Below are 11,903 nucleotides of genomic sequence, written 5' to 3'. Positions count from 1 at the left end.
ACTAGAACTGAACTAGAACTGAACTAGAACTGAACTAGAACTGAACTAGAACTGAACTAGAACTGAACTAGAACTGGACTAGAACTGAACTAGAACTGAACTTGAACTTGAACTGAACTAAAATTAAACTAAAATTAAACTAGAACTGAACTAGAACTATAGAATATGTAAAGACAACAATTAAATAGCTTTCATTAAATATTAGAGATGGATCTTTCTAAGACTAGGGCATGTTTTTATTTAAACTTTTGAAGATATTTTAGGTAAAACTAAATGAAAAAAGCATCCATTTGGATTAAAAGAAGGAAAACACAAAATCAGTATACAAAAACAAAACTCACAAATATGACATGCGTACAAAACCAAAAGGAAAAAAACTCAAAAGAAAATTTTATACACAAAAATGAAGGAAGAATATAAAATTAACAAGAAAGACAAAAAAGTAATGCAAGCCATAAATTAAAAAAATTTAAGCTAAAATGACACATTTATAAATAAAAATGTTAAAATTAATTATAATTTATATTTATCAAACGGCCTGTTGACCTCCTTCCTCCTACAAAAAGCATGTGATAATTATTTATACGTGTTTTTTCGATGGTTGTTCAGCATTTTTCATAAAGTTTTTTTTTTTTTTTTTTTTTTTTTTTTTTTTTTTTTTTTTTTTTTTTTTTTTTTTTTTTATTTGATAAATGTGTCTTATCGTCAAAATTTTCGTTGGTCCACAAAAATTTGTCATGTCGAGAGGAGGAGAAAGGGTTTTAATTTTTCGAATTAAAAAAATTTATATATATTAAAAAATAGCAATATTAAGTGAAACCATTTCGACTAGAAACTGACTTGACTTCTGTGGTTTGGTTGTACGTAAAAAAAAATTACGCCAATACATGAGTGTTATAAATACCTACATATATGTGTTTATTGTGCGTATTCTGCTTTTATAAACATTATTTTTTTATCGCATATTCTAGGACACTTTAAAAATTATGTAAATAATTAAAATTAAAATATATTTTTATATAATATAAAAAATGACTACTGTTAGAAATTTCTACGTAATTATATATATTAGTGTAGACTATAAACTACACTATAGACTAAACTATAGATTGGACAATTGATTAGACTAAATACTAGACTATAGACTAGACTATAGACTAGACTATAGACTAGACTATAGACTAGACTATAGACTAGACTATAGACTAGACTATAGACTAGACTATAGACTAGACTATAGACTAGACTATAGACTAGACTATAGACTATAGACTAGACTATAGACTAGACTATAGACTAGACTATAGACTAGACTAATGACTAGACTATAGACTATACTATAGACTAGACTATGGACTAGACTATGGACTAGACTATAGACTAGACTATAGACTAGACTATAGACTAGGCTATAGACTAGACTACAGGCTAGACTATAGACTAGACTATAGGCTAGACTATAGACTAGACTATAGACTAGACTATAGACTAGACTATAAACTAGACCATAGACTAGACTATAGACTAGACTATAAACTAGACTATAGAGTAGACAATATATTAGAAAAAGTGACCTTAATAAGAGTAACACGAAAAATCTTCTCAAAATGGGCAAGTCTGAAATTAGTATGATGGTACGTATTCTGAGTTAACACACAGGATTACATCTATGCAAAGTGCTGATCAAGTCGAAAGTAGAGAGGACAGTGAAACTCTGGAACACTTTCTTTGCCATTGTGAGACATTCGTCGAAATTGCATCTAAGCATCTTGGAAGTGATGTTATTCCGATTCTTAGGAAATACGTCCAGAAAACTAAACATTGAAAAATAATACATTCAGTAAACAAATTTTTTTTAAGAAAAAGAGCTCACAACAGGCCCGAGAGTGGCTGGTTGAACAAAAATCATAATATTTCATACGCTGTAGAGTTTTCAAAATTTAATAAAACATGAAAGACCATGTTTAGTACCATATGAGCAAACTGTTATAAAATTCAATTTTTGTAACAATGTAACCAAAACAAAAGATCTAAAAATTCTCCCTTTTTGCTAAATATTTGGTTTTTTTATTATAGTTCATAACAATGAAATATTGTCAATGTGAATTTAAAATTAAATTTAACATTATTCATATTTTTTTTCTGCTAATATTTAGTATGTAAAAGAGAGTTTGTTTGTTGTAAGTATGTATGTGAGTCTATTTATTATTGTGTTTTATAATAATAGGTGTTACTAGGTAGAACAAAATGTCAACTAAACTAAAAATAGAATAAACGCATAAACACATATTTACATACATGCATTTAAATTCGCATACACACAGACTCACTTATAAGTTTATAACAAAACAATGACATGATTTTATGTTTAAAAATTACAAAAAATATATATATAAAAAAAGAATTTGCATAATAAAAATATGTATAGAATAGAGAAAAAGTGGAAATACTGTTTGGAAATTTCTATAAACAGGTGTGGTATCCTAGTACTTTGTGTGTGTTAATATGTAATTTTTTTGTTTGTTGAAGACCAGTGTTGACAAATGGAAAGAAACACTTGAATTAAAATGTTTTTCTATATTATATTGAATATACATATTTTAAATTGTTTAAAATATAGTTTTAAATATCAATTGAATATTAGAAAAATATTAGCAACAGGATTTGTTGGAGCTTTAGAAATTTTTTATTAAAATTTTGCTGGCAACACTGTTCGTGGATATAATCTAGACAAGAAGTTGTGTTGTGTTTATTTTGTAAAATAATGTAGTTGTTTTGTATTTTGTATTATTATTATTTTTATTGCTGGTTTTTGTAGGATAATAAAAAATGGATGACCTAGCAATTCATTGACATTTAAACAAAAAAAGCATAGGCATACAAACTTATAAACACAAAGAACAACAATATTAAAAAATATTGTAAATATATAAGTTTATATAAGATTAAACAAATTATAACAAAATTAAGTTCAAAGTTTTAACCTTGTCAATTTTTTAGTTTTTAACTTATTTATATAACATATTATCCAAAACAAAATACAATTTCCTTTCTTTTGATATAAAACACGCCTGTCTAATGTTATAAGAATCCAGTCAAATTTTCATTTTTATATCAGTAATAAAAACAAAAAGTAATTTCTCCAAAAATATTCGAAATTTGTATTGAAATACAAAAACAATTCGTGAAAATTAGTAAAATTTATTGAACAGTCATAAAAACTATATTTATAACTACTGGACGAATGATTGATATTTAATTCATTTAAAAAATGAAATACTTCATACGTCCAGTAGAGACAAAATATTACAAAACTATACTTCATTTTTTTTTAATTTTGTCTTATTTTGTTACCATCAAAAACGATTTTGTCATTCCGTTTGTAACACATCGAAAGTATATATGTTCTGGGTCTACATCCGTCTGTCTGTTGAACTTGCGATAGAGACCACAGGGGAGGAGCTAGACAGTTGAAATATTCTGTATTGATAAGGTTTGTTGTTAATAGGGAATAACCATATCGGTCTACATTTTCGGATAGCCCCCATAAAAGTGTAACTTCAAAAAAAAAAAAAAATAAATAAATGTTCATAACTGTTTTTTAAAAGTACGAGTTTAGCGATGAAATTCGATATAAATAAGTTTCATATCAGCCGAAATCTTTCTACCAAAACTTTTTTAGAATCGGACCATAAATATGAATATAGTGACGAAATTCACGTACGTAAGTTTTGTCTATTTACCAAATTTAGTAAGGATTGGTCCATAATTGACCCTACCACCCATACAATACGCCAATACGAATATAGCAATAAAATTTGACATAATTAAGTCCCTCACGAGCCAAAATCGTCCTACAATTGACCATACCTCCCATATAAGGTCTGAAAATGAGTATAAAAAATTCCCTTTAGGAAGACCTGATTATAATTAAGACTTAAACTATAATCTTAAACTATAATCTACAGTCATTTGACTTAGTGTGGTCTATAGTTTAGACCATAATCTGGTCTTTTGTCTTGACTTATGTATAGCCTGGTCTTGGGTCTGCATATAGTCTAGCCTTAGTCTGACCTTTATAATCCCCTTTTATAGCCCTGTCTAATAATATAAGCTATAACCTGCTTACTAACATTCTCCATAGTTCTGATTTTATTCTGGCCTGGTATTTATTCTATAATATTGCTTTGACAATATTTTAATGTAAAAAATTTAAAATAATTACACAAATTTACAAAATTTCTTTTAAAAGCAAAAAGAGGACTCACAAGTACAAAAAATATGGCAAAATATCATTATATCTGAAATGAGGAATAAAACTGCGGAAACTGTTATTTTTTATATTGAATTTTTTAGAGTTTTTCTCAATTTTACATCTGAAGTTGTGATGACATTGATATGTACTTCCTATGAACAAACATCATGAGGTTAATATTTTTCTGTGAATGCCAAAGAAGAAGACGACAAAATAAACTATTTATTACAAAAACAAATAATAAATCCTCAATCTTACAGATTAATTACAATTGGAACCACTAACGCTGTCGACAATGAGTTTTCATACATTTTGTATGGAAAGCAAAATATCGTCTTGTGGTTGCCGACTTTGTGGTTGAGAAAGATTCTATTTTACTTTTATTGCGATCTTTGGCGATCGTCTTATTATTCTCTTATTTTTATATTGTAGCGTTGCCATATGTTCAGAATATTTTACTATAAAACTTGCAAAATTGCAAAGACGGGGTTGTTATAATGCGCATTTTTCGGCATGTGTTATTATTCTGGGAAGATATTAAATGAAATAAATTTAAATAAAACTAGAAAAATATTGTGTCTGTTCCCGAATTTTATTCAGAATAATTTTTTAATCATTTCTTAATATTTCATAAAATTTTTTTTACAAAACATCATTTTGCTTTGAAAATGTGGTCTATCGACAGTCACTTAATTTTAATTCTAAATAAAAAAGGATCGAGCGACCTTTTTGTGTGATTTGTCGACAGCGGTTCCAATTGCAATTAAGCACTCTACTCTATTTAATTAGCATTTTCTCTTGAAACTGAGAGTTTGTATTCCTACTCTTACTAAAGGTATGTTCACATCTATCAAATATTTGCCGAAAATGACATAAACACTATATTTTGTAAAATTATTTTTTATTCAGCATGATTTTTATAATTGAAAATAATGTCGATAGGTGTGAACGTTGCTTAATGAAATTTTGCTCTACAAGTGAATTGAAGTGAATTAAATTGAAAAATACGAAATCCATACTGTTATATTTATTTACTTACTTCGATATTTAAAAACAAATTTATAAATTCTCGGAACTCAGTAGTTGTAAAAATAAGTCAGTCTGAGCTTTTTTGCATAAATAATAGGATGACACTAATTTTATTTATTTATGTTTTTTTTTTTTGTAATTTTGTTAGAAAGTGTAAATACAAAAACCTACATCAACTAAATTTTACAAAAAACTGAAAAAAGCATAGATATGCATTTATAACCATATTCTTAAAATATAATATCATTATTTCATCTTATTAACCTTTTTGTTAGCATCTTTACGTTTCATTAAGTAATTTTAACTTTTTCGTCATCTTGTAGAACAAAAGTTATTGTTATTAAAATACTTAAAATGTCAGACAACTTAAGTGGAACGTTCGTTATACATATTAGCAGTTAGGGCAGCAGCAGCTACTGCTGACGATGTTGATGATAAAAATAATGACGTTTTTAGTTGCATTGATGATGCTATTGTTGTAGAAATTATTGATGCAGACAATGACGATAATAATGATTTGTGCAAATAATAGTTATAGAAAATTATTTTATTGTACTAGAAAAAATGTAGTTTAAATTTAAATTAAAATTTAATGCAACAAAATGACTACACGTTAGATTACTAGGGAACACGGAAGTGGTAACTGACCCAATAGATTAATAAATTTGATATGTTATGTAGTCAGTTGATTAAATTAATATCATCTAAGTAATTAGTAATGATACAATGACGGATACAATGATCACTTTTTAAACTGTTGGGTAATACGTCAGTATGGCTATTAAATACCATTTTCAAGGGTTCAGGGTCTTATTTGAATTATTCGAATTGACAAAAAATTATTATGCTGATGTGCAAAAAAATTATTATTAAATTTTTGACCAAACTGCGGTATTTGTCATTTGGACAAATAATAATGAAAAACTTTCCATTAAGCATGCAACAGCATGTTCTGCATTAAGCTGACGTTAGCACATTTAGTAATAAATATACACAGATACATACAGAACAAAACAGCTTCGTAAATACATATATATGACTATTTATTAGGATTGAGTTTAAAAACGTTTGATCTTAGATGATCTCAGATTCAGATTATATACTGTACTATATTCTCGACTATAGGCTATTTGATAGTTTCACCAACATATATGCCATTCTATAACCTCGATCATATTGGTCCAAGCATAAATAAATACGATTAGTTTTACATAAATAGTTTTATAACATGTCAAATATTTTTCTTTCGTACATTTAAATATGCATATGTAAGCATAAATACATACATATACAAACTTACATATGTACTTATATATATATGCACATAAATTATTCAAAAATTGCACTTCAGTTTTTATTTTCCAAAAAAAAAAGGTAGAATAATAAAATGGCTTTTTTAATATAAATTGTAATACATATATCTTTTTATCTAGATGTATATATTTATGTTATATTTTTCCTCGCAAATGTTAAAAAGTGAAAAAAAAAACTAGGCCGCTGACCTGACGTTTTCGAGTTTTCTACTGACGTCACGAATGAACTCATTCATGTTAGCAAAACGTTGTATTTTTATATTTCCCACCTCTTCTGCAACCTCAATTTTTTCTCACACATTTTAAACAGTCGTTTTTCTCCTGAATTGAGTAGCTCCTCTATATACTAAAAACAGATTGTTGCAACAATTAGTTGTATATACATACATATATAAATTTTGCTACAGCTACGACTGGGAATCACACACATGAACTGTTAGCTTCAGCTTTAGTTATTTGGCTGCTTGAGTGGTTTTTTAATTCTTTGGCTTATTACATTTTGGGTGCATTTTTTTATTATTTTATCTCATTATTTTCAAATATTTTTTCTTTTGTCATCATTATTATCATAAGTATTTTCTAAATCGTTTTTATTTGCCACTATGATGATACACATGTGAATATTAAAATGTCCAAATGTGGTAAAACATTTGAAACCATTTCCAACTTATAATTTTCAAAAGTTTAATTTTGTGAACAAATGACATTGGAAATCATCGTTCATAATTTTTTACTTTTAAACATTGGAACTGCCATTAAGTCCATGTTTTATGAACTAGAACTGAACTAGAATTTGAAATAGAATTTGAACTAGAATTTAAACTAGAACTGAACTAGAACTGAACTAGAACTGAACTAGAACTGAACTAGAACTGAACTAGAACTGAACTAGAACTGAACTAGAACTGAACTAGAACTGAACTAGAACTGAACTAGAACTGAACTAGAACTGAACTAGAACTGAACTAGAACTGAACTAGAACTGAACTAGAACTGAACTAGAACTGAACTAGAACTGAACTAGAACTGAACTAGAACTGAACTAGAACTGAATTAGAACTAGAATTGAACTAGAACTGAACTAGAACTAGAACTAGAACTGAACTAGAACTGAACTGGAACTTGACTATAACTAACCTAACACTGAACTAGAATTGAACTAGAACTGAACTAGAACTGAACTAGATCTGAACTAAAACTGAACTAGAACTAAACTAGAACTGAACTAGAACTGAATTGGAACTTGACTATAACTAACCTAGCACTAAACAATAACTAACCTAGAACAGAATAAACTCTGAACTATAAATAAACAAACATCGAACTACAATTTAAGAAGGACTAAAATGGATCTAAAACAGAAATATAAATGAATTAAATATAAGTCATTTCTATATATAAAAGTTGTACCGATTTGGAAATTTTTAAAATTCGATTGAAAATTGTATAGTATAATAAACTTGTTTTAAAGGTATCATGGGTATTAAACACAATTCTCTAATTTTTAGCTTCAGTTTTAGAAAAAAATAATATTTTTGTATTTGTATAAATTGTGTATAATTTTGAAATTCCTTGTTAGTGTCCTCTTTAAAATTATAAACGTAAAACACTTGGTGACACATTTTAAAATGATTTAAGTACATATTTATCGTAATCGATTTTTTATGTGTTCAAGTTTATTATTTTTTAAGTTGTATCTGCATTCTGTTTGTCATAACAAAATCGTAGGTAAGAAATACTTGTATTTTGAGATACACACGTTTAATAGATATTTTGAACAATGCTTGGGTACTTCCGCTTCTTCTCTTTTATAAAAAATTTATTTTTAGAATTAAAAAAAAACGAAGGAAAAATACAAGCTTTTCATTTAAGGACATTTATTATACACACACATATATGTATGTATATAAATTTACATATAAATATATACAGAGATAGATTGCTAGCAATGACATAAATATTACTATTTATGTATAAAAATAGACGCATTTATAATAATATAATTATTATTTAAAATAGGCTAGCATCACCGCTATTAAATAAAATAAAAAATCTAATTAAAAATTTATATTTATTTTGATGTGTTAAGTAGGTCACACATTGGCTTAAATATGCTTAAAATAATAAAGTGCCACGCCCATTTCATTCACTATGACCTACTTTTATAACCAGTCCATTAGTAGACATAATTTATAAGTTTGAACAAAATATTAGAATATATATGTTTTTCTAAAAAAAATTTACTAATTAATTGTATTTATTTGTTTATTTTCAGTATGCAATTTTATAATACACGAAAGATGTGTCACAAATGTTGTAACTCCTTGTTCTGGCATTGCACCATGTATTATTAAGGTAATTATTCTAATTTCTTTATTTTTTTAAACAATAACAAAACAATAAAATTGCTTTGAATAATTATTTGCAGAATCCTGTTGCGCATTGTTGGTCTGAACCAACAACTCACAAGAAGAAATTTTGTACAGTATGTCGCAAACGCTTAGATGAAACACCATCCGTACATTGCATAGGTAAGTAACTAGAACTGAACAAGAACTGGGAAAGAACTGAAACAGAACATAACTAAAACCGAATTAGAACTGAACTAGAACTGATCTAGAACTGAACTAGAACATAACTAGAACTGAACTATAACTGAACTAGAACTGAACTAGAACTGAACTGGAACTGAACTAGAACTGAACTAGAACTGAACTAGAACTGAACTAGAACTGAACTAGAACTGAACTAAAACTGAACTAGGACTGAACTAGAACTGAACTAGAACTGAACTAGAACTGAACTTCTAAAACTGAACTAAATCTTAACTAGAAATGAACCAGAACTGATTTAGAACTTTAATGGAACTAAACTAGAACTGGCTTTGGTATCCAAATTAAATAAATATCTTAGGTTGTCCAATATTTATTTCCATACTTTTCAGAATCTGCAAAGTTTTTAAAACATATGTATATATTTTTGTTGTTATTTTTTCGATATATCTATCTTTTAGTTTAAATTGCTTTTGATTTCTTTAAAATAATTTTTTATTTTTAATTTTTTTATTTTTCCTCTTTTTTATTTAACCTCTTTCCGATTGTTTTGCTTTTTGCAAAAAAAAAAAAAAAAAACAAACCAAAAAAACTTCCTTTTGAAATATCTAGCTGATGAATTCGAAAATATTGAAATTGCTGATTTAATAGATGACAATCAGCGTATTATTGACGACAGAAAACGAGCCGATAGTACACCCGAATTAAGTTTAAGAGAAATTTTATTATTACAAAGACAACGTTTAGAACAATCAAAACAAAATTTTTTTCTTTCATCTTCACCCTCTTCGTATGCACCCTCACCCATACCGACAATGATAGCGGGCGATATGACCTCTTCGACACTGGCAGCGGTGGCGTATGTAATGGAAAAAGGTTTAGATAAAATTAATGACGATGATATGGAGTGCGATGAAGCAAATGAGCAGGCCGGAGAAGGCGAAGAGCAAAAAAATCAAAATAATATAGATGATATAACAGAATTGGATGCGAATGATGATAGTGCTTTACAATTAACACAGACCACAAATACTACATACTCTACACACAATAAAAAGTGCCAAAATACTAAAAATATTACAAAATCTCCCTCTGCTTCGTCGTCTTTGCATTTATTTTATACGAATATAGTACGTAAGATACCATATCATGGAAGGCGAAAACATCTCTCCTCCAATACTGATGACGAGGACGAGGATGTGGGTGTTTGTGATGTAAGTGGCGGTGATATTAGCGATGACTATGATCACTGTGATGTGGCACTGAAGAAAAGGGCAGCTGGTGCTAAACTACAGGGTCCAAGTGAACGAGCGGCAGCAGAAGGCCATGGCGTTGGTAGTGATTGCGACTATCATGGTGATGTTGAGGGCGAAACGGCGCCACATGAGGGTTTCTATGAAACTTCTGATACTGGCGGGGAATTGACCACAACCGATGATATTGATTCAAGCATGAATCTTATAAGTAATTTAAGTTATAATAGTAGTAATAGCAATACATCTATAGACAATCGTAGTAGCATAGATAGAAGTAAAAATGCACACAACTTGAAATTGTCATCGGGGATGCCGTTGCCAAAGAAGCGTAATCATTCGATGACAGTTAACACTGCCTTAGGTGTGCATAGTAGTAGTAGTGCAGGTGCTGCTGGAAAACTGACCTCACAAAAGACTGGAGCTATAACAAAGGCCACAAAACCTATACTCTGCCCTCCAAAAGGACACTCTACAGGTGGTTCTGTAAGCTCACCTAATTCAAGTGATTGTTCTTCAGCTTCACCCATACCACCACCAACCTCGGGAAAAACGCTTTCCTCACTACCGGCTCAACTGTCGCCGGTAGGTCGCAGTAAATCGTTTCAAGAGCCTGGTGTTAAATCACACTCACCCAGTCCGCGTCACAAAAAATATGCCCGTTTCTTTCAACGGCGTCGTTCGAAACGTTCCAATGCCGGAAAGTCCGAAAATAAAAATATCCATAGCAACTATAGTCTTGATACTATGTATCAGAATATTGAAATTACCATACAAGATGAGGATGGCAATTTTCAGCCTTATGACGATAACTACGATACCTACAAATGCAGACGCCAAAGGCGTAGTGATGATCTCGTTAATGCCGATGACTATGACGACGACGATGAGGATAGGGAGGTGTTGAAAGAGTATTCGCAATTTTTGGACAATCGTTTAAGACCACATCGTCATACAATGTATGGCCATAGTGATGATGCTGGCGGTGATATAAGTGATGCTACCAGTTCACGTAGTCGTTCACGTCTCAGTGATAATGAGCATGTCTTTGGCAAATTACTAAAACGTATGCGTCGTTTGTCATTGGGTTGGCGTAAACCGCGCTATCATAAACGCAGAGGTGATTTAACTTGCATAACTTAAAAACTATACCTTTGAAAAGTTATTTTTTGTTTTTGTAAAACTGATTTACCAATATGGTATATCTTAAAAATTAACCGCATTTTTTTTGTTTAATTGGAATTGTTTTATATTTTATATACTTTATCATAATTATATTTCTTTATATTTCTAACCGTTTTATGTTTTTATTTATTTGATTATTTTTTAAGATTTTGTTTTTTAATATTTTTTTTACAAAATTAACCAGCAATTAATCATTCATTAAACTGTTATGAAAACGTTTTTTTTTTTTTGTATTGGCACACTGTTTTCTAACTCATTCCTACCATTAAAGGTGTCTAGGAAAGAGAGAAAGAGAGGTTCCTAATGAAAATTACAC

General features: G+C 29.0%; 1 protein-coding gene across 1 annotated transcript in view; it reads left to right on the top strand.

Moving 5' to 3' along the window:
- Positions 1-11,903, top strand: part of LOC111678277 — a 35,127-nt gene that overhangs the window by 8,813 nt on the left and 14,411 nt on the right. The window contains exons 2-4 of the mRNA XM_046950610.1: positions 8,873-8,952; positions 9,026-9,133; positions 9,698-11,522. Coding sequence (XP_046806566.1) covers positions 8,873-8,952; positions 9,026-9,133; positions 9,698-11,522 — 2,013 coding nt within the window. The remainder of the gene's footprint in view (positions 1-8,872; positions 8,953-9,025; positions 9,134-9,697; positions 11,523-11,903) is intronic.

The sequence above is a fragment of the Lucilia cuprina genome, chromosome 4 (genome assembly GCF_022045245.1).
Source record: "Lucilia cuprina isolate Lc7/37 chromosome 4, ASM2204524v1, whole genome shotgun sequence".
Taxonomy (NCBI): Eukaryota; Metazoa; Arthropoda; class Insecta; order Diptera; family Calliphoridae; genus Lucilia; species Lucilia cuprina.
This window is presented reverse-complemented; position numbering and strand designations above follow the sequence as displayed.